This window comes from Dermochelys coriacea, chromosome 11 (genome assembly GCF_009764565.3).
Source record: "Dermochelys coriacea isolate rDerCor1 chromosome 11, rDerCor1.pri.v4, whole genome shotgun sequence".
In the NCBI taxonomy this organism is placed as follows: domain Eukaryota; kingdom Metazoa; phylum Chordata; order Testudines; family Dermochelyidae; genus Dermochelys; species Dermochelys coriacea.
The window spans coordinates 8,473,497-8,501,464 of record NC_050078.2 but is presented as its reverse complement, the minus strand read 5'-3'; the positions used below and the strand labels follow the sequence as shown (position 1 = coordinate 8,501,464).

General features: G+C 40.5%; 1 protein-coding gene across 1 annotated transcript in view; it reads right to left on the bottom strand.

Moving 5' to 3' along the window:
- LOC122458048 (band 4.1-like protein 5) overlaps positions 1-27,968 on the bottom strand; it is a 108,460-nt gene that overhangs the window by 68,788 nt on the left and 11,704 nt on the right. Inside the window, exons 2-9 of the mRNA XM_043504917.1 lie at positions 26,620-26,789; positions 24,772-24,866; positions 17,863-17,991; positions 17,224-17,285; positions 8,794-8,887; positions 7,549-7,626; positions 6,658-6,699; positions 5,908-6,041 (exon numbers count right to left, since the gene is read on the bottom strand). Coding sequence (XP_043360852.1) covers positions 5,908-6,041; positions 6,658-6,699; positions 7,549-7,626; positions 8,794-8,887; positions 17,224-17,285; positions 17,863-17,991; positions 24,772-24,866; positions 26,620-26,788 — 803 coding nt within the window. The 5' untranslated portion in view covers position 26,789. The remainder of the gene's footprint in view (positions 1-5,907; positions 6,042-6,657; positions 6,700-7,548; positions 7,627-8,793; positions 8,888-17,223; positions 17,286-17,862; positions 17,992-24,771; positions 24,867-26,619; positions 26,790-27,968) is intronic.

Genomic DNA, 27,968 nt, shown 5'->3' with positions numbered 1-27,968 from the left:
AAAGAGAAGAAAGCAAAACAAAGACCCTGTAAATACACTCTTCCACGGAACAATCTGCTGGGAGGAGTGCAGGATGCTACTACTGGGGCAAAGACCATGAGTTTAGCTGTGGCCCAGCAACTCTATGGAAAGCTGGTACTGACTGGACGGTAAGAGCTCAGAGCTGCTGAGGAGAAAAGGATACAGTCTGCTGTCTGTCGCTAGCCTACATTCTTGGCTGCTCAAGAGGAAGGTTCAGAAGAACAATTAGCACTAAGATGTCTGGGCACACCTGGACTTCGAAGACCAACACACACTAGCATGGTTTAAATCTGCTCCAAATCTGACTGCAGGGAAGGGCGCAGGATTTAAATGCTAATTTAACCTACACTATTTTTTCATCTAAAGAGAGTCAAGTGCATGTGAAAGGAGCCTGTGCTGGTGAAGTAGCAGCAGTACAAGCTTTCTCCATACTACCTCAGCAATGCATCTCACCTGGGACCTGGAGGGATCCCTAGAGATGAAGGGCAGTTCAGTCTCCAAAGCTTCTCCTCTGAGATTCCAACAAACTTCGATAAGGGCCTATGTTTGGGGTGTAGATACCTGCCCATTAAGAGCATGTACATTAATGAGTTGTATTTATTTCTGAGAGCGGGCAATGTTGCACATTGTTCTCCTTCAAGGAGAAGTGAACAATGAATGTTAGCAGCTACCGTGGTAATGCAGCAAATGTCTCAGATCCAGATTTATGTTGGCTGTTTTCAGTGGTTGCGTTCCCTTTGTATTATAACTGGGAGAAGGAAGAGAGCTTCCTATTTTCTCTAAAAGAGACCAGCTGCAGAAAGAAAAGTTGGAATGGATTTTGCCTTGTACGTCAGCAACAGCACTGCCAGCTGAGACCTGGTTGCAGCATCTTTACTGGTAGTGCAGTACAAAACAAAAGAAAAACCCACTGAGCTGAAAATCAGAGTGGGGACTCCTATGCTGAGGGTCACAGAATGCCCTGTTACTCCAAGTACCCAACTGGCATGGGATCCATGGGGGGGAATGGCTACCAATGGCTCCTGTTGTCTGCCTTCCAGCTAGTAGCCCCCTCCCTGACATCAGAGGACTTAACCATGTCAAGGAGAGAAACATGAACACTGAATGCTCATTGGTTTTGGTGTTGGAGATTTGGTGGCCTTGTTTGCATAGCGATACTGAAATCCTTGCTCTCAGAAACTGAAATCTGACTCACCTGTTGAGGCAGATTATGAGGTTTTCTTTCTCTCCGGGATTTTTGCCTACAATGATGTTTCCATTTGGGGAGTGTGGCTAAAACCCTCTTTTTAAATGAATGGCTTGAGAGATAGAGGCAAGGATTTTCTGCTGAGTATCTGTAACAGTGCTGCTCCCTGTAATTGCCATCTGTACTTGACAGACATTTTATGTACAGTTCCTCTTTTGGGGTCTATTAGTGGTTGCCTGATTTTTATATTTTGGGCAATAATAATTATAGCTATTACATCACCTAAAAGGTGTCAGAAGAATGAAGTAACTCCAAATTTGCTTGGACACTTTTCACTCTTATCATGAACCCATAACTCAGGTACAGATGTGGTTATTTCTCTGCGTCAACCCCTCTCCCACCCTTAACCCTGAGCCAGTGAATGTGTAATAGCATTCTGACAGTGAGTGCAAATGCTTCTGATTTGGATGTTCCTATGAGTGCTGTTAAAACCTCAGACCCCTCAAGCAATTAGCATATTTCAATAATAATACGCAATACTTAGCCCTTGTATTGAATTTTACATCTCTAGATCTCAAAGTGCTTAGAGGTAAAGTTTGATTCTTAAATGCCACAAACTGTTAATTTGGAGATCAAAGAGACACAGATGTAGATTCAAAAATCATTTAAAGAAGAAATCTTTTTGCATTCTGAAACCGATTAATCTACATCACTCCTAGGATATCAGACACAGGTTCATGTGCACCTGCATCGCAAGGAAGAGATGTTTGTAAATCTCATAACAAACGTACATAACACAAACTGCACCCGTCTGTGTATGGGTACATCCTCCCAGAACAGTTGGCAGAATTGGGGCCCAGATTAGTTCTTCCTTTAACTTGGACATGGACATGTCCAACACTGTATCTGTTAGATTCTTTCATGTGGAAGGGATCTCTGATCAGTGCTCTAGGCAAACTTTTTTGTGCATTAATTTGGTCCTTCTCCTCCATGGAGGGAAAAAAAAAAACATGTTATGTTGTTAATTTGGAATCAAAGGAGTATTCTTTGGCTTAAAGAAATAAATACATTTCCTGATTTCCGGAGTTACCTATGATCAGAGGAAAACGTTCACTTCATTACAAAACAGTTTCAAGGGTGGGTGGGCGGACATTATCAGGGGCAGAATGGCAAAATAGGAATTCTTTTTTTTAAAAGATCAAAAGCATGGGGCTTTTACAACTGTGATGATGCTCAGCAGATTTTATTGGCTTGCAAAGTGAACTGGAGAAAAAAAATGAAGGCTGGAGATTGTATAAACTCAGTTGAAGAATTTCTGGCAACAGTTCTGACCAAATATCTGATTATGAGCTCTATATTTGTTATAATTTCCAACATGCTTTTAAATCTTAAATGAACCAAACTATACCATAGAATCTCTATGAATAGTAATTCAATGCTCGAATAATAAAAATATAGCAGTAGAGATATATTACCGACCACCTGACCAGGATGGTGATAATGATTGTGAAATGCTCAGGGAGATTAGAGAGACTATTAAAATAAAAAACTCAATAATAATGGGGGATTTCAACTATCCCCATATTGACTGAGTACATGTCGCCGCAGGATGGGATGCAGAGATAAAGTTTCTTGACATCTTAAATGACTGCTTCTTGGAGCAGCTAGCCCTGGAACCAAAAAGAGAAGAGGAAATTCCTGATTTAGTCCTAAGTGGAGCATAGGATCAGGTCCAAGAGGTGAATATAGCTGGACCGCTTAATAATAGTGACCATAATATAATTAAATTCAACATCCATGTGGTGAGGAAAACACCACAGCGGCCCAAAACTGTAGCATTTAATTTCAGAAAAGGGGACTACACAAAAATGAGGAGGTTAGTTAAAACAGAAATTAAAAGGTACAGTGCCAAAAGTGAAATCCCTGCAAACTGCATGGAAACCTTTTAAAGACACCATAATAGAGGCTCAACTTAAATGTATACTCGAAATTAAAAAACATAGTAAGAAAACAAAAAAAAGCCACCATGGCTAAACAACAAAGTAAAAGAAACAATGAGAGTCAAAAAGGCATCCTTTAAAAAGTGGAAGTTAAATTCTAGTGAGGAAAATAGAAAGAAGCATAAACTCTGGCAAATGAAATGTAAAAATATAATTAGGAAGGCCAAAAAAGAATTTGAGGAACAGCTAGCCAAAGACTCAAAAAGTAATAGCAAAAAAAATTTTAAGTACATCAGAAGCAGAAAGTCTGCTGAACAACCAGTGGGGCCACTGGAGGATTAAGATGCTAAAGGAGCACTCGAGGACAATAAGGCCACTGCGGAGAAACTAAATTAAATTCTTTGCATCGGTCTTCATGGCTGAGGATGTGAGGGAGATTCCCAAACCTGAGCCATTCTTTTTAGGTGACAAATCTGAGGAACTGTCCCAGATTGAGGTGTCAGAGGAGGTTTTGGAACAAATTGATAAATTAAACAGCAATAAGTCACCAGGACCAGATGGTATTCACCCAAGAGTTCTGAAGGAACTCAAATGTGAAATCGCAGGACTACTAACTGTAGTCTGTAACCTATCATTTAAATCAGCTTCTGTACTAAATGACTGGAGAATAGATAATGTGATGCCAATTTTTAAAAAGAGCTCCAAAGGTGACCCTGGCAATTACGTGCGGTAAACCTGACTCCAGAACCAGGCAAATTGGTTGAAACGATAATAAAGAACAAAATTGTCAGACACATAGAAGAACATAATTTGTTGGGGAAGAGTCAACATGGTTTTTGTAAAGGAAAATCAAGCCTCACCAATCTACTAGAATTCTTTGAGAGGGTCAACAAGCACGCTGACAAGGGGGAATCCAGTGGATATAGTGTATTTAGATTTTCAGAAAGCCTTTGACAAGGTCTCTCACTAAAGCTCTTAAGCAAAGTAAGCAGTCATGGGATAAGAGGGAAGGTCCTCCCATGGATTGGTAACTGGTTAAAAGACAGGGTAGAAATAAATGATCAGTTTTCAGAATGGAGAGAAGTAAATAGTGGTGTCTCCCAGGGGTCTGTACTGGGCCCAGTCCTATTTAACATATTCATAAATGATTTGGAAAAAGGGGTAAACAGTGAGGTGGCAAAATTTGCAGATGATACAAAACTACTCAAGACAGTTAAGTCCCAGGCAGACTGCGAAGGGCTACAAAAGGATCTCTCAAAACTGGGTGACTGGGCAACAAAATGGCAGATGAAATTCAATGTTGATAAATGCAAAATAATGCACATTGGAAAACATAATCCCAACTATACATATAAAATGATGGGGTCTAAATTAGCTGTTACCACGCAAGAAAGATCTTGGAGTCGTTGTGGATAGTTCTCTGAAAACATCCACTCGGCCATCAAAAAAGTGAATAGAATGTTGGGAATCATTAAGAAAGGGATAGATAATAAGACAGAAAATATTGTATTGCCTCTATTTAAGTCCATGGTATGCCCACATCTTGAATACTGGTGCAGATGTGGTTGCTCTGTCTCAGAAAAGATGTATTGGATTGGAAAAGGTTCAGAAAAGGGCAACAAAAATTATTAGGGGTATGGAACGGCTGCCATATGAGGAGAGATTAATAAGACTGGGACTTTTCAGCTTGGAAAAGACATGACAGAGGGGGGTATGACTGAGATCTATAAAATCATGACTGGTGTGGAGAAAGTAAATAAGGAAGTGTTATTTACTCCTTCTCCTAACACAAGAAGTAGGGGCACCAAATGAAATTAATAAGCAGCAGGTTTAAAACAAACAAAAGGAAGTATTTCTTCACACAACGCACACTCAACCTGTGGAACTCCTTGCCTAGAGGACGTTGTGAAGGCCAAGACCATAACAGGGTTCAAAAAAGAACTAGATGCATTCATGGAGGATAGGTCCATCAATGGCTATTAGCCAGGATGGGCAGGGATGGTATCCCTAGCCTCTGTTTGCCAGAAGCTGGGAATGGGCAACGGGATGGATCACTTGATGATTACCTGTTCTGTTCATTCCCTCTGGGGTACCTGGCATTTGGCCACTGTCAGAAGACAGGATACTGAGCTAGATGGACCTTTTATCTGACCCAGTATGGCTGTTCTTATGCTTATTTGATATTTCATCTCTCTTTTTCAATGTGGGATTAGTTTCAAAGGTTGTACCTGTAAATGATGATGTGCCTGTTCTTGATGTCTTTGAGGTTTTTAAACATGCTGGATATGTTGTTTTATATTTCTCCAGTGGGATGTGGAAGAGATTTCCAGAAATTCACAAGTTCCATTTCCTTTTCTTTTTCATATACAGCTGACTAAATTGCTTTGTTTTTGGCAGTTTATGGGGACAGATTTACCTCTGAAGTCTACAGCTGCATTTCTATTATTCATTGTGTTTCCTTTTCTTTATCTGTTAACATATTTTCTTATAAAAAGGTTTGTTTTTTATACAGTGCTTTTCATCACTTGCTCTATCTACTGATATACAAACTATACACAGCAATTACTTAAAACTCTGAAAGGTGAAAAGAAACCATTGTACCCCCACAGTACATGGAAGTTTAGGAGAAGAAGCGAAACATACTATGCCCAACTGCAGGAATGGACAGAACATAACCACTCAGGCTGGAATTGGAACAGGACACCATTCTCCCCAACCTCCACCCAATGCAGCCTCAGATAGCAGGGAAAGAGCCCTTACCTTGCAAGAATTTCAGCTGACTGCTGTGATGATGGAGATCCAACTGGGAGTGACAATGCTTCGGTGCTGCCTTTCACTGCCTTTAGAGCTAAAACAACATCATTCCCCAAAGGCCCATTGGAAACCAGCCCACTCTGAATTAGGGAGAATGAAACAGGAAACTGGGGTCAAAAGCACTGCTGTGAGGGGACAAGTACATTTGTCAGTAGTACCTAAGTGGCTGGAAGTCACGTCAGAGGAAACTAACATGTTCCTAGAGTTTGGGGGGGGGGGAAGGGGTGTCAACCAAACGGAAATCATTAAAGAAACTTTATAGAAAATAACTCAAATAGAAGACTGTGAAAATGAAATTTATCTTTTTAAACAGAAATAATCCCACATCTGAGCATGATTAGTCATGGCCAGTAACACAGAAGGCGTTTCAAATATGTATTGATGTTGTCATCCTATGTTTGTTTGATTCGCTTCACTCAGACTGGATAATGAAACTGCGCAAGTCAGTTTTGTTTTGTTTCTTGTCAGTTTCATTGCCTGGATCTCAACGGCATAATACTGTTGTATATGGCTTTCAAACAGCAAAGAGGAATGATTAAAAAAAAAAAATCTGTGCCAATGGATTTTTAAATTTAAAAAAAATCCCATAAAAATAGCTACCTGTATAAAATTTAACACTAAACTATTTTTGAGACCATCTCATTAAATCTCCACTCTGAATTATAAATAAATAAAAAGAATGATTGAATAACTCACTGGCACGATCCATCTGGGTGTAATTGTGGGCGGGGAAGACACCTGCCAAAGGAAAATAAACATGCTGGAAAAGTTTCAATTAAATGAAAAATGCTTAAGAAACATTATTTCCTCAAAACAATTTAATTCAAAAGTTAATTTGTTGCTAGCAGCACTGTCACATTATTTATATCTTGTCAGCCTGCACCATTGCTGAGGGCCCGTCCAACACTATGGCTTTGAATCAAGCTGCTTGTAACAGTGACTGACTCTAAACATGATTTGTGTCTGCATACCACATGGCTAATAATTGGTTAGTACGGTGGTCAGCTGACTAAGTTTCAGCACATAGCTGCCTTCCAGTTACCAGTTTTTTGCAGTGTGGATCGGACCCCTTTTCTGCAACTGGTTTGGCAGGTCCTCCTCCTCCTCCTCCCCTCCAGCTCTCTGTGCAGTAAAGACACTCCAGAGCACACTGACATGGGTGCTGCTTTGGGTGCATGCCTTCCAAGTCCTCTCTATCGCTGCTGAGTGCTTGGGACAGCTGTCCAGATTTTTCCAGAATGTACTGATAAGCAGAGCAGTATTCCTGGGGAGGGCAGAAAATGCTACAAACTGAACTATGATACTTGTAACCAATTCAGGTGACCTCACTTCTGGTTCAGAGCCATAATGAGGAGAGCACCCATACAGTGCCCCAATAGATCAGAGTGATAACCTAAGGCACACATGAATTATCCGACCAGCAACCACGCTATTACTACATATCAGACACAAATCCAATGGACAGATGCTAAATGACAGATATCTATAAATAGATTACATTTTCCTTTATAAACAGTCAATAGTTAAATCAAATCTGTATGTATGAAGAAGGCTCCCTTTAAGCAACTGGATTTGAATCATAGTTACCCGAGGAATGGTTTCTGTAAAATCAATTAGATTCTCAGTCAGTGATGTTAACAAAACATCAAGGTCATCTGGATGGCTCTGTAAAATAAATCAGTTATTAATTAAATCCCCATTAGTCACCAGATGGAGTATTTTAGTGGTTTCTTGATTTCTGAGCGCCTTCTTCAATTTACAGTTCCATTGCCAGGCCTGGTTTTGTTCATCATTTAAACAAAAACAAGTATTATCAGATCTTTACTAACAAGCCCTTCTGTTCTCCTCTCCCCAGCCTAGGCTTTGTGCTAGTAGATTTTACACCTACACTGATGTGTAGGTGTAAAAATCATCTACTGCACTTGTGCGTGTGGATGACAATTGTTTAAGTGGAGTCTTTGGTCTGAAGATCTAAACTTGGGAAAAGTGGATATAGCTGTGCACTGGAATCAGCAGCATACAATCGGTTACAGGTGCAGCAGCTAAGAAGTCTTCTCTTTTGGGGATCCAGAATCATATACGGAACCCCTTAGCAATGTTCCCTCTCATTTTTGACAGGCCATGTGTGCAAAAAATTTCTTCTGTGCAAATTGTTGTATGTGCGGCGTTTTGCCGTGTGCATGGGGTTTAGGACCTGTGTGCACGCGCACAGCTTAGAGGGAACAGTGCCCCTTAGCCTAAGGAAATATCCCAGGAATCCCACGCTACTGTCATTTAATTGTCTGGAGATGGACACAGAGATGCCGACCATGTCACATGCACATAAAACATCTACTATTTGTGCTCACTGGTGCTCCCATGGAGAACACACTATCTTTGAATCAGAATCAAAATCTAAGCAACACAATAAAAACTTCAGGATCAAACCTTGCCATTGACTTCAGTGGGAGCTACACCTGTGCAGTTAAGTGGCAGAATTTCATTCTTAGAATCTGTTCCCTGAGACACCAAAACTGCGGGATAAAGCAGATTCATCCTCATGCCAGTTTAGAAAATATTGCGCTCCAGGTTGCCTTCCTGGAGTATTGGGGAAAGCAGAGTGTTGGACAGACAACACGAAGGGACATAACCCAGAGTGGGGTTTAAAATGGGGTCATATGGTATTTGTTATTACAGCAGAAATCACGATTTGGTAAATGTGTGGCTATAGCAAGTATGCTGCTGTAAAGTTTATTATGTGCACAAAGCCATTCCTCTTGTATTAAACAGATAGTGTCAGTGTCTCACTGTGAAATGAAGAACCTTGCACACTGACAAAGAGGCGGTGTATACCTTTAAAACTGCAATCTCTTCTGCTGGATCCAGAATAGCTGGAATCAGTGATTCTTCAGGGCCAGAGATGGCATTATCCTCTTCTAATCCATTACTGAAAGAAGAAAACATTCTCATCATACTGCAGAGGCTGTGTGAAACAACCAGTGCTTCTTTCATGACAGCTTAGCCGAGAAACACAACAACAAATCAATATAGGGGCCATTTAGGGATCTGGGGCAAAAATTGGGGATTGCCCTGCTTTGAGCAGGGGGTTGGACTAGATGACCTCCTGAGGTCCCTTCCAACCCTGAGATTCTATGATTCTATTCTAAGCTTATGAAGAAGAAAGGTGCTGATGTGATTGCCAAGTGACTCGTAGCCATCTCAGAACCTGCTACTGCAGGCTAGTGCTAGGTAGCATAGACTCCATAAAGCAACTGTGCTGCAGACATCCCAGGCAGTAAACAATGTCAACATCTTCATCCCAGAGGGGTGGGGTTTTTGTTTTTTTTTTACAGCGCTCGTCTCAAACTTGTGTACAGAAAAGAAGTGGTTACTCAGGTTATGCAGTAATGAGAGTTCTTCAAGGAGTCCCCTCCCCAGGGGTGCCTCACTGAAGGTGTGTTTGCACTCCTGTGCTGCTGATTGGAGAATTTTGGTAGCCGTGTCCTGTCCCCACCTCGTGCTCTTCCACAACGTGAACCAGTGTTAATGGCGGTAAACCCGCCTCGGTTCCTTTTCTACTGCAGAGTTTATGATGAGAACTCCAAAGTAGAGGAAAAGAGGGTGGGTTGTGGAGCACCCATGGGGGGGACACACCTCGAAGAACCATTCCTACTGCACAAGGGCAGTAACTTCCTCTTCTTCTTTAAGTATGTACCGATGGGTGCGCCACTGTAGGTGACTCCTGAGCAGCCTACGAGTGACCGGGGCCTCAGAGTCAAGTCTGTTTTGGATGAGAGTACTGGAGTGCCCACTCTGGTGTTTGCAGCAGAGTCCCCCAGGGCAGCATAGTGTTCTGCAAAGGTATGTGCAGATGCCCAGGTAGCTGCTTTTCAGATTTCTGATACAGAGATACCTTTGAAGAATGCGACAGGCGAGGAAATCTATGCTGCAGAGTGCGTGCAGATTATGGACAGAGGCGCTAAACTGCAAATCTGATAACAGAGTTTGAGAACCATTTGGAGAGTCTTGGAGCTGAAATTGCTGTGCCCTTAGACTTATGTGCAATGGAGAGGAAGAGCCTAGGAAACTTTCTAAAAACTTTTGTCCTGTCCAAATAGAAGGCCAAGGTTATCCCTTAGATGTAGAGGGTTGCGATGAGGATTCTCACCGTCTGAAGTCTTGGCATGGGTCTGAGGGTGGTTGGAGGGCCGGTTCCATTAGAAGAAGCTTATGTCTCAGCTCTTTATGTTATCTGGATCTGGGTTTCAATTGCTGGCATAAAGCACACTTCTGGGGAATGTGGTTTTCTCCCAGACAGTGGACATACTAAGAATGTCCATCAGTCACTTGGATAGATTCTTTGCAGCTGAGATACTTCTTGAAGATTGATGAACTGGGCATACCCTGTCCGGGGGGATTCCCAGATAGGAGGGGGGTCAAACAAAAAAAATATTAAGATTTAAAAAAAAATAAAAGACCAAAGGAAGGACCAAACAAAGGAAACTAAGTAGTACCTGAAGTAGGGAAACGATTAGCAAGTCTATAGTCTTTCATGTTCTCTGTGTGTGTGTATAAATCTCTCCTCTGTATTTTCCACCAAATGCATCCGATGAAGTGAGCTGTAGCTCACGAAAGCTTATGCTCTAATAAATTTGTTAGTCTCTAAGGTGCCACAAGTACTCCTTTTCTTTTTGCGAATACAGACTAACACGGCTGCTACTCTGAAACAAGTCTATAGAAGTTAACAATCTGTTAACAGACACCTAGAGTGCTGCCTCTAACCAGGCGTGGTTGAGAAGGAACGGAGGAGGGTTCGCCCATGCAACGCTGGTTAGCCTTGTGGCAGGGCACAAGGGGGGGACAACACATGTGTGGGCCGAACAGACACTGCTACCAAAATTCTCCCATCAGCTGTGCAGGGACACAAGCACACCTACAGCAGAGCACACAGAGGGGCACTACTTGAAGAACTGAAGTTTTATGGCTGCCTCCTTCTCACCTGTGTTCTCTGCATCTTTAGGGGCAAAACTGGAGAATGCCAGGTATTTCAGATTTCTCAGAGAGAGCATGGCAATCTCAGAAAAATCCAGAAGATTTCCCCTTCTGCTCTGTAATGCTCAGATAATTGATTACATTATCAATTATAATTGGTAATGTATAATGGGCGGGGCAGGGCTGCAGATGAGGAGAAAGTGGAGAGCAGGGAAGAGAGGGCTTCCAAAAAAAGAGGAGTGGAAGGTGAAGCAGATTGCAACGCCTGGAGCAGGGAGCCAAGCCCAGCCAACCCCACAGAACAGGAGCCGCTGCAGCCAGGACAGGGGTTTTGTAGGTCAAAACAGGAAAGTCCCACAAAACCTGGGACCGCTGGGGGGTCTGCTCAAGTGAGCACAACTCATCATCTACATCAACTCACTGTGTCGTGTGGGTGCTGGCTAGCTCCACTCAAATTCTCCATTGCCTTCCCACAAGTCCGCTCACGTCCCAGAAGGACAGACTGATTGTCCCACAACTCACTGGGAAAGAATTCATGGAGCAGCTCAGCTTACTGCTGCACAGAAAACTTTGGGATATGTTCTAAGAAGTGTTATTGTCACATATGAATGACACTGTGTAAGGGATATATAGCACAGATATGCCTGAATTATTAGTAACTAATAATTCCTTTTGTTTCTCAGTAATTAATGTAATTGTAATGTAATCAATGTAATGCACACTCAGGCCAAGTCTATATGCAGAAATTGTACAACTTTAACTAAAGGCATAACATTAAACCCATTTAGTTAAACTGGTTCAGCTGTGTGCGTGGACACTCTTACATTGGTTTACTCAGAGCTTATACTGGTTTAGTTTGCACATATACTTGAAACCAAGGTAAAAGTGCCCATACACAAAGTGGCCTCAGTTTAACATCACATCTTTCATTTAACCTGTGCAATTTCTGTATGTATACAAGCCCTCAATATTCTCCAGTATTGTTTAATATATTTATTATTTACAGTAGAACCCCAGAGTTACGAACACTAGAGTTATGAACTGACTGGTCAACCACACAGCTCGTTTGGAACTGGAAGTAGGCAATCAGACAGCAGCAGAGACAAAGGGGGGGAAAAAAGCAAATACAGTACATTACTGTGTTAAACAAACTACTAAAAACATAAAAGGGAATGTTCAAAAAAGGATTTGACAAGATAAGGAAACTGTTTCTGTGTTTGTTTCATTTAAATTAAGATGGTTAAAAGCAGTATTTTTCATCAGCACAGTAAAGTTTCAAAGCTGTATTAAGTCAATGTTCAGTTATAAACTTTTGAAAGAACCATAACGTTTTGTTCAGAGTTATGAACAACTGAACTCTAAGATTCTGCTGATCTGGAAATGGGGGTAGGCTCTGAGGTAGAAAAATCTGCAGATGGCTAACCTAGATAACTGTGTCAAGTCTAGAGAAGGCTGTCAGAAACTTCAGAATCTAAACTAGGTGAATGGTCAACACTGATGGTAAATGAAGCCCAATGTTGATAAATGCAAACTAATTCACATTAAAGGGGAAAAAATTATCTACTTATACTCCTTACAGGGTTCTAAATTAACTGTATCAACTCAGGAAAGAGACTTGGATATCACTCTGGACAACTCAATGAAGACCTCAGCCTATGATGAAAAAAGCAAACAAGATCAGGATGCACAACTAGTAGCATGGAGAATAAAGAAAATATTATAATACAATTATATAAATCAATTCCATCTCAAATTATATGGTCTTATCTAGATTACAGTTTGCAGTACTGGTCACCCCATCTCACAAAAAGTATTGCAGAATTAGAGGGTTCACAGAAGCAGTCATGAGAATGATCAAGGACATGGATACACATTCTTATGAGGGAGATTGAAAAGATTGAGATTGTTTACCTTACAAAGGAGACAAATAAAAGGGGATGTGATAAAACAAGGAATGGTCTAGAAGACAGATCAGAAACTTCAGTTCTCACTGTTTCAGAATACAAAAGAACAACAAGAGTTAATGAAACTGAAAGATGACAGGTTTCAGAGTAGCAGCCGTGTTAGTCTGTATTCGCAAAAAGAAAAGGAGTACTTGTGGCACCTTAGAGACTAACACATTTATTTGAGCATAAGCTTTCGTGAGCTACAGCTCACTGCATCCGATGAAGTGAGCTGTAGCTCACGGAAGCTTATGCTCAAATAAATGTGTTAGTCTCTAAGGTGCCACAAGTACTCCTTTTCTTTTTGAAAGATGACAAATTCCAAAATGATAAAAGGAAATACTTTTTCGCACCACATGTAATGACTGTGGAACTCGATGCCATTGAGGTGAAGAATTTAATAAGGTTCAAAGAGGGATTGGACATTTATGTGAATAACAAGAATTTCCAGAGTTGTTACAGTTAATGCTAAGAAAAAATTTGGAACAGGTATAAACCATGTGCCTTCAGAGTTTCAGTCAGTCTCAAACTAACGGATCAGGATGAGACCTTCATGGGGGGATATTAGCCTATATCTTCCGACTGTGGGGTTCTTCCATCTTTCTCTGAAGAATCTGGTGCTGGCAACTAACAGACACAAGATGTGTTCCTACTTAACAGGAGTTATTCATACAAAAAGAGAATGCAGACAAATTGATTTAAGTATAGGAACAAAGAGAAGACAAATCATCCTGGTCCCCTATGGAAATCTCATGATTATCTGCTCTCTCAGATTACATGACTTTCTCTTTACGATATGTGGTACTGCTGACCCCACTTCAGGCAACTGCCAAAACACTCATCAGCTCTTCATGTTTATATTTGATATGGCTTGAAAAACCCTGTCAAGGTTCCTTCCCCACTCTGAACTCTAGGGTACAGATGTGGGGACCTGCACGAAAACCTCCTAAGCTTACTTTTACCAGCTTAGGTTAAAACTTCCCCAAGGTACAAACTATTTTATCTTTTGCCCTTGAACTTCCACTGCCACCACCAAACGTCTCACTGGGTTTATTTTTGAGAAAGCGTTGTTTGGAAACGTCTTTCCCCCCCCAAAATCCTCACCAAAACCCTACACCCCCCCTGCCTGGGGAAGGCTTGATAAAAATCCCCACCAATTTGCATAGGTGAACACAGACCCAAACTCTTGGATCTTAAGAACAATAAAAAAAACATTCAATTTCTTACAAGAAGAATTTTAATACAAGAAAAGGTAAAAGAATCACCTCTGTAAAATCAGGATGGTAAATACCTTACAGGGTAATTAGATTCAAAACACAGAGAATCCCTCTAGGCAAAACCTTAAGTTACAAAAAGACACAAAGACAGGAATATCCATTCTATTCAGCACAGCCTATTTTCTCAGCCATTTAAAGAAATCATAATCTAACGCATATCTAGCTAGATTACTTACTAAGTTCTAAGACTCCATTCCTATTCTGTCCCTGGCAAAAGCATCACCCAGACAGACACAGACCCTTTGTTTCTCCCTCCCTCCAGCTTTGAAAGTATCTTGTCTCCTCATTGGTCATTGTGGTCAGGTGCCAGCGAGGTTATCCTAGCTTCTTAACCCTTTACAGGTGTAAGGGTTTTTCTTCTGGCCAGGAGGGATTTTAAAGGTGTTTACCCTTCCCTTTATATTTATGACAAACCCCTTAGAAATGAAGGCACTACAAGCAGTAAATCACAAAAATTCCTCACTTCTACCTGGGAACAGATTAAGCAAACGAGGAACCACATGGATACACATTTCCCACCACAAACACCTGTGCAATTAGAGTATTTCGCACAAGGGAAGTCTAGCATCAAGGCCAGCAGCTCAACAGCTCAAAAAATAATGTTACAAACTACTGAAAATCTTCATTAACACAGTGATTTCCATGGAGGTTGTAGAGATGTGACTAGAATGAAGCTGGTGTACTAATGTGTCTCAGCATATCAACAGAATCATTTACAAAAAGGACACTGCCCAGATAAATATACTAGGGGCCAAATGCTGATCTTAGTTACACCCCTATTTTGAGAGCTGGATACAGATCCATCTAACTGGGGAAGAAACACTTACGCATGTCACTAAAATCTATTGCACCTTTTCCATGACTTATGCTGCTTACTTTTTTGCATTTCATTCAGCCAGGATAGTTAAACTAGTAACCCTTAGCACAGGTGATGCTCTCTAGGCACTGGAGGACCAACTACTGGCAAAGTTTAACTTAACTTCACTGGAAGATAAAGGTCATGTGGTTTAGGCATTGGACTGGGAATTATGTTCTGATCCCACTCATTTACAGACATCCTGTCTGATCACGAGTAAGACACATTCTTTCTCTCTGAGCCTAAGTACCTCATCTATAAAATGGGGATAATACTTCCTTGGCCTCACAGGTGGGTTGTGAGGATAAATTAATTTGAATGAGTGGCTCACATGCAACAGTGCCGAGTGCCAGAGAAAGGCCTGCAAATAAAACTAGTAATGACCATTTTTAGCCCTTTTCATCCATAGATCTCGATGTACTTTACTATGGTGGGTAAACAGTAGTCCCCATTTTACAGATGGGAACACTGATGAATGATTCCTTCAAGGCCATTCAGTGAGTCACTGGCAGAGCAGGAACAGAATCCAGGTCTCCTAACTCCAGGGCTGGTGCTCATTCCTAGCTTGCTTAATTTCACTCTCTTTCCCATCAGTTCTCAGGCACTGCTGTTGCGTTTAGGTTCACGTGGGGATTTTTACATTAAAAATACCCCATTCTCACAGCAATCTAAAAAACCTCAAACACACTTGCATTTCTATTCTCTTGGTATGTTTTGACTGCACTTCCTTGATCAAATTCCTTTTAGCTATTTATTTGATTTTAAACATTTTAACAGGCAATTGCACAGGCTAAAGGATAATATTAAGATCAATAATCTCTGCACATCTCTGCTGCATCATTCTACTCAGTTGCCATTTATTTTCATGCACCCTGAAGACCCTAGTGAGTGTGTGTTAAAGAAAACTCAGCAGACGAAGCCAGCCTCACTTTTCTCCTCCTCCTCTCCTTGGTGAGGAAGTGTTGTTTGACTGCTCATCCTGCTAGCTAACAGCTGTTTCTCATCTTTCCCAGGCTAATCTCTGAGCTGTTTCCTTATCCCCAGTAACATTCCTTCCCAGAGCACTTACGGAAGGAAGACATTTGAGGCAGAGATTTCTTTCAGCACCTCTCTTGATTTCTGAAATAGTGGATTCGTTGCCTGTTCTGTGCTTTTCCTGAGATCAGGATGCTCCTGCAAAAAGGAATAGGTACTACTCCTCATTGCCAGTTCTTTATCTATCTTCAGGAGAAAGACATTTTCTTCCCTGCTAAACCAAACTTTTGTCAGTAACTTGACTATGCAAGTGTTCTGGGGCCTGCCAATAATTATCTCAGATGACTTGTCACAAAGTTACTGACCCTTTAACAGGTTTCAGAGTAGCAGCCGTGTTAGTCTGTATTCGCAAAAAAGAAAAGGAGTACTTGTGGCACCTTAGAGACTAACAAATTTATTTGAGCATAAGCGAATCCAATGAAGTGAGCTGTAGCTCACGAAAGCTTATGCTCAAATAAATTTGTTAGTCTCTAAGGTGCCACAAGTCCTCTTTTTCCTTTTTGACCCTTTAACCTCTATGTACCTAGTTCAAATCCAGCCAACCCTGACAATGACGTGTATGAAATGAGTTGTCAGTGCCAGTTTCTTGCACACAGGTGTTCGCTTTATATAAACTCCATCGTAACTGATCCCTTTGCTGGCACTCTGAGCACTGTGGCCAAAAAGTAAGCCATGGAGACTTAATTACCCTCTGGACCCTAAAACAGAGTTGAACTACTCTAGTGTAGGCAATGTGGCACAGCATGCATGGTCACTGTGCTTGTTCTGTGTATCAGGATATGACTTCAGTGTCTCAAACTGCCCATGCAGCAACTTTCACATGCTAAATTACCTAACAAAAGATAATGCCATTAATGGGTTAAGGAAGAAAAAGATGGAAAGCTTAGATTGAATATCTGAATTATCTTGTACATAACAAACAACACTTGGCAAGTACAGTGCATAGTGACGTTTATCTTTGAAGTGCTCTACACATATTAAAGAATTAAACCTTATGGGATGCTAAATTAACAGATGTGGAAACTTAAATTGTCCTCTTTTCACAGGTGGACTTAAATGACTTGCTGTAAAGCACTGGTAAGAATCAGTATCAGGAGTACGCCTCCAGCACTCCAGACTCCCAGTCCTGTGCTCAGGTCACATAAGCACCCTGCTTCTTTCCCCCAGCCCTATGCAGTACCTGGCAGTGGCATCGTGAATATTGGAGTTCTTGTTGTCCAACATGCTATCCTCTCTTGTGATCTAAAAGGAAATGAACACGAAAATAAGTTTTCAAAATGTAATTCCATCTTTGTGTCATGTTAGAGATTCATGGGAAAATCTGGAGTATCCCTTCCCAAAGGGAGAGTCATGTGTCTGCTATTCAGACAAAGCAGAGTCTATTTTTTTCTCATGAAAACCTCAGTGCTAATGCAAAACAATCCAGTCAGGTCCTCCAAGAAACAATCATCATTACTTAATACATCTGCTAGCACTACAAGCACCAAGCTTATTCAGATCATTATCGCTGTTGAAAGGAAAAGCTGGAATATGCTGAGAGGGACCCCATTAAGGCCCAAGACCAGCAGAGTAGTCAGTGCATCTCCCTCTGAAGGACGGAGGGCAGTTCTACTCTGCCACTGTTTGACCCCCTAGTTACACAGAGCCTTCATACCTAAAGACTAGTCCCGTACAGCAGCCTCTCCAGGACATCAGAGTAACAAGAGAGTCAAACTCAATGCAGAGGGTTATGATTTGAGGCTTGTTGATGGTGTCCCTTCCCGCCAGTCCTAAGGGGAACACCTGAGAACGGCATAATCCTTCTGAGCAAAGTATGTACCTTGGGCACTGCCTCTGCCTGGGCCTTCAGGATGTTGCTCTTTATGTTTGCAGGAAGACGCTGTGATGCTGTTACTGGGCTCTCAATTGCATTATTAAGACACTTCTCTGTCAACTTCACCACCTCATCCTAGAAATGGAAAATGTTCATTAGGAGCATCCCCTCCATGACAAAACCTGGGCTGGGCTGAGTCCATAAACATCAACACTAAATGCTAAACAGCAAGGCTTCAGTGGGGAAAAAATATCAGAAAAAGGCAAATATTCAAAGAACAGAGAAAAAATTTCTGACTTTGTTTTTAAACTTGATTGAATAATAGTAGTTAAAGGGTTAACTAGCAAGGGTCTGATCCTACACAGCACAGTGGCTGAGTGTTGCATTTAATGCAAGGCAAGATGCAGTATGCAAGAAGTGGACAGGATGGGACTCTGATCCCGCAATAATGAGCGTACTGCTGCAAGGCCACATAGTTACACCTCCTGACTAATAAAAGTAGTGAGACTTCATGGGAGCACTGAGTGAAGTTCTTCATTACCATGTCTCATTAATCACATTCGTTAGCCCCACCCAACTCTTCTCCACCTTGCACAGGTGAATAAGGGAGTAGGTGCACAATGGGGGTGTTAGACTTACCCACTGCTCAGTGCACATGATTGTGCCTGGTGCTTAGACTTGCATTACGTGCAGTGTCCATTTGCCTTGTAGAGCAGAGCCCTCGTGCACAATACTGGACAGTACACAAGGACATGAAGGATCAAGGCCTTGGTGCTTACAAAATACTCTCAAGACAAAATGTGCTAACTTCTAAATCCTATCATTAGAGAAATGATGCGTTTTACTAATAGCATCTTGGCACAGATCTGTTTCTACAACCCTGTGTGCATAATGCTTTGTACAAATATAAAGGCTTTTGAAAACCAGGAGCTAAGAATTTACATGAGCAATGCACAACTTTCCACACCATGTCACTCTGGTGAGTGTAACCATATGGAATTACTCACCTAGCAACCGGATGGGGTTTTTAATACAGTTTTAAATCTTATTAATGTAAACAATAAGGTACCTACCATCTTAAATTAATTTATCCTATGTAGGCAGCCGAACATTTGCTCTCAAATGCAGCTTCAAGAGATTTTTTTCCTTAGACCCCAGTAGTATATTAGACTAAACAGCCAGACATATAATGCTATCACGATACTTTTCCCACTAAATTACTTCAGAAGTAAAGTACTAGTCAGCTGCCACACTGAGATCAGTCAAAATCTGCAATATCTATTGTACAATGGTTTGGAGTTTTTTGGTTATATGTACTATTTTTCTTAATTGCAAAGTGTTAATCAAGTTTTCAGTCTGCTAACGGCTATGTTATTAGGTGACAGATGCTAATCAACTGAGTGGAAACTAAACCTTATGACCCTTCTCTTCAGGGTGCGACTCAGCAGGGGAAGTTCCAGAGCCCTACATTCCTCACTTAAGTCTCTTGATAAGCAAGACTGATTCTTCTTCATGCAAATCTTCTCCCCCTACAGTGCTCAACATATTGCCAAAATACTGCAGCCCTTAAACACAGGAGAAATCCTACTGAAACCAGAGGAGCTGTTGGTGTGCATAGAAAGGGCAGTATTTAGCGGAAAGCATTTTTTTTTAAAACTATCCATGCTCATCACCAAAGCCAACAAGAGAAGTGTAACCCCTTCACTGCTGACTGACATCCCCCCTTCACTCTTAACCCTTTCCAATAACTGGAATTACAAGCAATGAAGATTTTCAGTGAGAGCTGCTGGACGTTCAGCTCTTTTGAGAATCAGGCCACTTATTTAAGTGTCTAAGTATGGATTTATAAGTCTAATTTTAGGCACACAGATTTAAAAATATTGGCCTAAGTCAGCAATACCCAAAGGCAAAAGTTGGTCCAATCTTAAAGGGCCACTGTCAATGTAAAATAGGTTGTTTTTAATTGTTGTCAATAATTATTGACAACAGAAATTTTTTTTGGGGGGGGGGCGAGAGGGAAGACACATTCACTCTAAATATATGAAATGCTAATAAAAAAAATCAAGTGGATGGTTTGTAACTTTATAGAATAGTTTAACAAAAACAAGATTATTATTGTTCCAAATCATTAACCCTCCCCATTAATTCTCCCCATGTCCTTGAGATCTATCCTTCCCTTCTCAGTCTTTCCATCTCTCTATACCTTCTCTATTGTCCACTCTTGCTGAGTGCTACATGGAGGGCAAGGGGAAAAAAAATTAGAATATTCAGATATTTGCAGCATCTTTACGTAATTTTCCAGCCCTAGTTAGAGTGTTTTGTGGATACAACAGTCAAAATTTGACAGGAGAACCGAGTAAAAGAATCACACATATGGTCGTTGTACTGACTACTCCACTGCTTTGATTTCAACAGAATAAAGTCTCTAATAAATGTCATTCCAACCGTATTCCTGTGGAATATCCTTACAAATTAATCCAACCACACCAGGTTTCAGAGTTAACATCCCACTCAAAAGAACAGGAGACATTTCTGATCTCTCTGAGCTAATGATTAAGGGCCAAATTTTCTAAAGTGCATATCATCTACAAATGGGGCCAGATGTTCTGACATCTGCATCATCATTAGATGATGATGACGACATCAGCATCCAGCAGCTCCTATTGTTTTTAGAAGGAGCTGCTTCATGTTGAGCACTCATAATGCTTAAATCGGAGCTGAGCTCTTTTCAAAATCTGGCCCCAAGTATGTCTGCAGACTCACTACATCTTCTCTGCACTGGTTCACATTTAGAAGGTTATTGCTGCAACCAGATTGTTTTATAAATGAAAGCTTTACATTCTGCAGAAAGCACTGGAACTACAAAAAATCTAGAGACTCTCAATAGATATTACAGTATGGAATTTCTACAATTCATTGTTCCAGTGGTGCTACCAGGAACTTTGATTATTAAAACTAAAAATATATATACATATTTACTTTTCACTATTTTGTGGTTTATTTTTGTTGCAGTTTCCTCAGTATGGACAGTGAATCTAGCTCAATCACTTTCAATCTTCTTTACCACCAGTTTCACTTTCTGGTTCTCATGCAGTAGCATGCATTTAGGTTCCCAACATTGTAGGGGAAATATTTAAATAAAAACTTATTGTTGATTTTCTTTTAATGCCAAGAAAACATTTCTATTCAGATTAACATACATCTCCCTCCACTTTATTTTGTTTTAAAGGAAAGGGAAGAGTAGAGAAATCAGAAATGGTGGGGGGATAAAATATTTGGCACATGACACCAACTCACAATATCTAAATTACATGACATTTAATTTGGGTAAATGGCAAAGATCTCTAACTCTGCAGGTTTCTAAATATCCCAGGTCCACAGCAGTTCTCATTGTTCCTGCCTACTGGAATAAGCCTAGACTAAATGTTTGTTCATTAATAGGAATCTGATCTATAAAGCATATCTATAGTACATCAAATTACATCTGAAAACTATACAAACACTGCAGTGTAATGACAGAGGGAGAGATCTTCAAATGCACAAATGAGAATTAGGAAACTAAATCCCATTGACTCTGAATGAGAGTTTGGCATGTACTTGTCTTTGGTACCTTTGAAAATCTCCCAGAGTCTGGTACATCCACACTGTCAAGTCACTTTTCCACTTTTCTTCATGATAGTTTAAAGAGCACAAGACTAAGAAAACCAAAAAACCACCTCTAGGAGTAAAAACATTAATCAGGAACTAGGGGTAGGTTTCATTGTTCATTACATTCTAGAAGCTGATGAAAGTGTATTTAAGAACTAATTACTCTCCTTTGTTAGGCTCCTGAGATTGGCCAATGTGCTAGTCAAAAGCTTAGGAATGACAAAGTTACATGCTTCCATTCAAACAAAGTTTGGCAGCGAGCAGCTAGGAAACTCCAGCAACCGACTTGGAAGAATAAAGCCATTCATTCCACGTTTGCAAATTCTCATTCAAGAGATTCTGCCCTTTCTAAGGGGATGGATAGATCGGTAGACATTTCCCTACCAAAGAACCAATCAAAAGTGGACGTAAATCTAGAATTATCTAGAGATGATTCTGAGATACAAGCTCTGATCTTTAGAGAAGAACGTTCAAGTTTTTCAGCTAACAGAGTTGATGAACCACTGGCATTTGGAAAAGTTCTTTTGTTCACTGGTGCAAGACACAGCTTTGCTTTCACAATCAGAGAACTAATGACCCATTCTGCTGGCAATGCAATTTGTCATGCTTCTTACAACCTCTTGCTTTGTACATTCCATCATGCTACAACAAAACTGGAGATATTTTATATATTATTACAAAGAGAAAAAATATAGCATGCTGAAATTAACAAGCAAAAACACAGAAAGAGAAATAGCTGGGATAATAAAATAATCAAAAATACAGTTAACTTCAAAATTTTACTTTAATTATTTTTCTTTATAGTATGGCAGTTTATAACCAATCTGATGGGAACGGTAACCACAAGCCTGTCTCACATGAGCAGACTAGATGATAACAATGGGACTGCTTGCAGAATCAGGTTCATAATTTATACATATGCATTTTGTAATAGATTTTAAATCAAAAAGGGGGCAACTCCCAAACTGGCTTTAACTACTGTTCTTAGGTCACCGTTTTGGGGATCATTTCATGAGAAACATTTGATCTACAAGCTGACACCCTCTAAATGACCTTGAAATTTCTGTCCAGCTCAAAATTGACCTCCTCAAACAATCTCTAGCTCTTTTTATTTTTAACCATCATTCTCAGATTACCACTTGTTTAGGCTGGGTCTGCACTGCCACTTTTAGCTCTAAAACTTTTGTCATTCAGGGGAGTGAAAAACCACCTCCCTGAGCGACAAAAGTTTTTGCTCTGAAAAGTGCCAGTATAGACAGCACTTTATCGCTGGGAGCCGCGCTCCTGGCGAAAAAGCTACCACCGTTCGTTAGTTTGTTTTTTATCGCTGGGAGAGCTCTCCCCCACGGGGAGCGCTGCCATGGTCGCACTGTAACGTGGGTAGTGTAGGCATACCCTTAGAGTCAGCACGGCTTGAAAAGCTTTAGTCAAACAACTTTCCCCTTTTCTACCAGAGGAAAAATACTAATTCAAATAGAGTTTACACCCTACATTTTCACAATAATCAGTTTTAGAATGTTATCTGCAGGTCCTTACTGATAGGTGTCTTTGCCTACAAAACTAAGTAGTCGTACTATAATTCATCCTTAATTATCTAGGCCTCAATTGTGCAAAACTCCGTTATCTAAACAGCAACACGTTGCCCAATATATAGTCAACTGAAAATTCTTTTGATTATCCAGAACTTCCATTATCCAAAGTTATTCAGTGTCCTGTGTGACATCTGCATAATCAGGGCTGTACAATACAGGCATCTGTTTGTTAGATTAGCTCATTATAGGAGTCTCAGTGTGTTTAGTTTACCTTAGCCACAATTTAACACTATGAACAGAGAGTTTCATTCTATTCTCTCTTGATTTAATCTACAGAATTGTTTCCCTCTTTATTTAAAGCCAACAGGGAGATGAACAAGTCAAGAGAGTCTGAAATAAATTGTATTCATTTGCTTTTGTTTACGTTCGGCATAACAAGACCCACAGGCTACCCACTAATCTTCTTAGAGACTTGGTAATCTTTGTAATGCAGTCACCAAATAGAAAGGTACACAAGGCATCCTAGTTGTCAGCCCTTAAAGGAGACATGAACACAATACCCAGTAGCTATGAGCATGCAGAAGCAACAGCCTTTTCTCAAAATAAGGAGAGAAACATAGGAATGGGCTCAGCAGTCACGCAAGTCAATCTACACATGTACTTCTCCAAACCTTGAATAGATCCTGATCCACCTTAACTGAAAGAGAAAACCCCATTGACTTCAATGGGAGGTAAATCCAACCTTTAACCCTCCTGGGCTAATACTGTGATGCAGTCTGTGTTGTTTTGCCTTCTCTTCCTATTCAAAATACAAGTATCCGGGGTTTGTAACATGGGGGGAGAGAACTGAGGTGCTTTTAATCAGATCGCATTGTAGCAGCACCTGGAGGGAAAACTAACCCAAATTCTTGGGAAATAACAACGGACTCGTAGGGCTGTTATAGGAAAAGGATGAGATGACAGACATGTCACCCTTTATTCTACATGATGTCCGTTTATAAATACTTTTTATTAGGCTAATACTTTATAGACCAGGGCCCCATGTGCCCTGCCCCCCATAGCACCTTTTCTCGTATTTGCTCGAAGGCAATTACTGACATTAATGAATTAAGATGCACAACTCCTCTGTAAGGAAAATAAGCACAATGAAAACTGCACTAAATATCCAAAGGACTGATAAATATAGGTTATTTAACAAAAGTGGTCTCCCAACAAAGAAACAGTTATTATCCCCATGTAATAATAATAATGTTTTGCAGAGGGTGAACATAAGGTGCAGGGGGTAAAATCCTGACCCTACTGAAATCAATGAGAATTTAAGTAACTTTTGTTATAGTGCATGCTTTATTATGTATTGGATTGACAAATATATTGGAAACAATAAAACAGACTAAAGGGTAAATTGAGTAGTGCACTAGATTGTGCACCATTTGCATAAATGGGAGTTAGGTGTCCAGGCACTCTTGAAAATCCCACTAGTCACCTACTTACATATTTAGGCATTTACAAAACCTTTGAAAATCTGGTCCTTAGCTAATTTCCAGCAGAAATTATTCACTTATCATGCAAAAGATTCTATAAAACAAAGTATATACATTTGATTTGCTTGTGTCTCTAACATCATTTACAGACATTTTCAAATAGCCTGCAAGTGGGACATACTAACCAGAAAGCAAAAGGGTTCTCAAAATCATCACAACACACTCAGTAACTTTCAGGAATGCAAACAGAGTACCTGTTTATTAACATTGATGTTTATGTTAGAACAGGGCGCTGACATCGGGCTGGGTTCTGTCTCCAGATGTTTCAGTTTCAACGCGTCTTCAAATGCTGAAAAAGATGGCAGAGACAACCTAAAGCCCTGTTAGTGCAGCTGTGGGGTTATTTGGCATTTCAAATTTACCCTTCCTGACCACGAATTATCAGAAGATCAAGCTATCTGGGCCAGTATGAAATAAAGCTACTTGTTCACACTTGAGCAATTTAACTTCCATGGATTGGTCTGTATGCGCTGAACCCAAAAGAGAGGGAATCTTGTGCTAGGATGAAGTTCAATACAAGTGTGGGAAGGTAAGTGAATCTGTGTCTCAGGAATTATTTGCAAGTACGAAAGTAGCTCCTCAGAAGAGAGTGCATTTATACCATTTATGGGTTATCTCACATATTCTGTAAAGAACCATTATACTTGCTCTCGGTTCTGCACTCAAACATACTTGATTTGAGAAATAAATTGTTCCCAGCCAAAACCACTGACCGTCAAGCCCTGCCTGGCTCTGTTGTCCTAAACAGTCACAATGTTAATATGCCGCCACAGAATTATTCATGGCAAAAGACAACAACACAGTTTAAAAAAAATCAGAGTTACTCTCTTTAAAGTGGTAGTCTACTACCCAGCTTGCTTATTGTGCTATCATGCATGCTACAGCAGGCTGGATTACTGGAGGAGCAGAGATGAAGCATGCAGGTCAGCTAGATTTTCGGCAGCTGTGGTAGTGCTATATCTTCAGCCTGGCATTCTTTCTGCTCTGCAATGGGGAATTCAAACCCTACTTGTGGAAAAATTATTTTGTTTGCAAAAGTCTGTTAGCAGCTGGTTTGTGGGTTCCCCTATTACCACCACAGAGAGTGGTTGAGACATCAGTGAGTGGAGTGTGAAGGCTGCTCCCAACAAGAAAAAGAAACACAACAGGGGACAGTAATGATGGATTCCCACAACTGCAATAGGAATAGAGCAGGAAAGGAGTGTATGATGTGGTCATGTGGAAAATTTCCTTTTCAGTGGAAGGGAACTGGAGCACCCATGTCTCCACAACACCGTGTCTTGTAAATAGTGGGTGAGGCTAGAGAAGAAAGATGGGCAGCAGTTAGGGTGCTAGCCTGAGACTCAGCAGATCCAGATTCAAACTCCCTGCTCAGCCACAGACTTCCTGTGAAACCTTGGACAAGTCATTTAATCTGTTTGTGCCTCAGTTCCCTATCTGTAAAACAGGGATAACAGCGCTTCTCTACCTCACAGAGGTTTTGTGAGGATAAATACATTGAAAATGTGAATCACTGAGACACTAAGGTAACAGGAGCTATTTAAGTATCTAAGAAAGATAGGTAGTCTATGGATACACCAGTAGGAATACCATGGTGCTAGTAGTGACAGCTTGGACCATGTGCTAGCAGGATTATAAGCCTTGATGCAATCAGCACACAATGCAGGCTATGGAAAACATACCAGTACTATTTGTGCTGTTTCTGAATCCTGAAACGTATTTTTACTGGAATCATCAATATAGTTATACAGCATGCTCTATCTACCAAGACCTTTTGCCAGTATTGTCAGTGATACTTAATTTTCTTTTCTGAACTACAGTACAGTATTGCTGTGTGCTATTAAAACAGCTCCTATATTATATTCAGGAGGTGGCTATATTTCAGTGCTGAGCAAAGTGAGCCGTATACATGTAGTTTGTCATATCTGTAGAGTCTTTTGGGATTTTGGAGGAAAAATACTCAGTCATCCAATAATTCCATTATCATGTACCACTGTTTCTATATGGAATGATAACGGCAATGATTCAGGAAATTTCCTTACCAGCAGGATCTGTTTTTTCAGCAGCTGTCTCCTTTGTGCCAGGAGGAACAAAGCTAAGATCTGCCTCTTCTGGAACTCCAGCTGTCAAACTAGCAGGCAGGCCTGTTGCTTCATCAATGCAAGTCTCCAGCAACTCCTTGCTGTCTAGTAAATCAACAATCAGAGGCATGCTGCAAAAGTAGGAAGATGGACAGAGATAGGTAGAATCATTTCAGAAAAGTGACTATACAAAGCGAGGATTTAAAAAACACAACCTCAGGTAAAAAAAGCAGGTCACTTTCCTTTTCCTGTTGTTTTCAAGCACCCATGCACATTCTTTAAAAATTGTTTCAGATAACAAGTTTACACTGGTTTTGAAAGGAATTTAAAAATCTACAAGCTAGATACCTTCAAGAATGAGCTTCAAAACTCAGGACAGGTCCATATATTATCTCCACTTCTTCCGCTGTATGAAAAATCAGTTCATAGTAGAAGAAAAATTCTCTGTGGAGTGTGATCATCAGCACAGCATGACCAAACTGGAAGCAAAAAGTGTCTTCAAACAACCTCACTGGAGTCTTTGCATGCAAACATAGCAAATGGGAACTGCTGTGCTGTGAGACACCTTTATTTCTTAAAATACTCAAACAGCTAATCCAAATCCTTCCCAGCTATGGGGAAGTTGGAACCTGAATCAAGATCTGGATCCAAGCTTTGTAAAGCAGATCTATCCATTGTTGTAAAGGTGGACAAGCAATGATGTAAATTTAGCTTCGGTCAAATCCTTCAGTACTTTTTAATAAAAATTTAAAACAAAAATAGAATGTATCCCTTTGCAAAAAACAAAACAAAACAAAATCCTTTCCCCATTTTGTTATTATTTACATGGCACTTTACAGAACAAAGATGGGTTCCCCTCCCCAGAAGAGCTGAGAATCTAAGTTAAGGCCAGACCACCACAGGGAGAGGATGAGGAAAGGGAAAGACAAGGGCAAAGGCAGTACGAATACTCTCTGTGTCCAAGGATCTAAAGGCATTTTGATAGGACTCACAGCACCTCTGCGAGGTAGATATTATTTATTCTCATTTTGCAGATGGGTATGGAGATTAGAGCCTGATTTTCAAAGACAGACATGTACAATTGTGTGTTCGTAATCTGTGTGTGGAAGCACCACATCTGCTCATGGAAACCAAATCTGCACTCATGTGGCCAGTTAGAAGTATAGTGGTTGCCATAAAAGAGTAAATTTTTTCCAACAGATACCACACCTTGGGATCTGAGATACCACAGATTGCCCTATGCTTTGAATTGGAAATAATAGTGGCATCTCAGATGCCAGATGCACCATCTGGTCATTGTCTTCATCTTT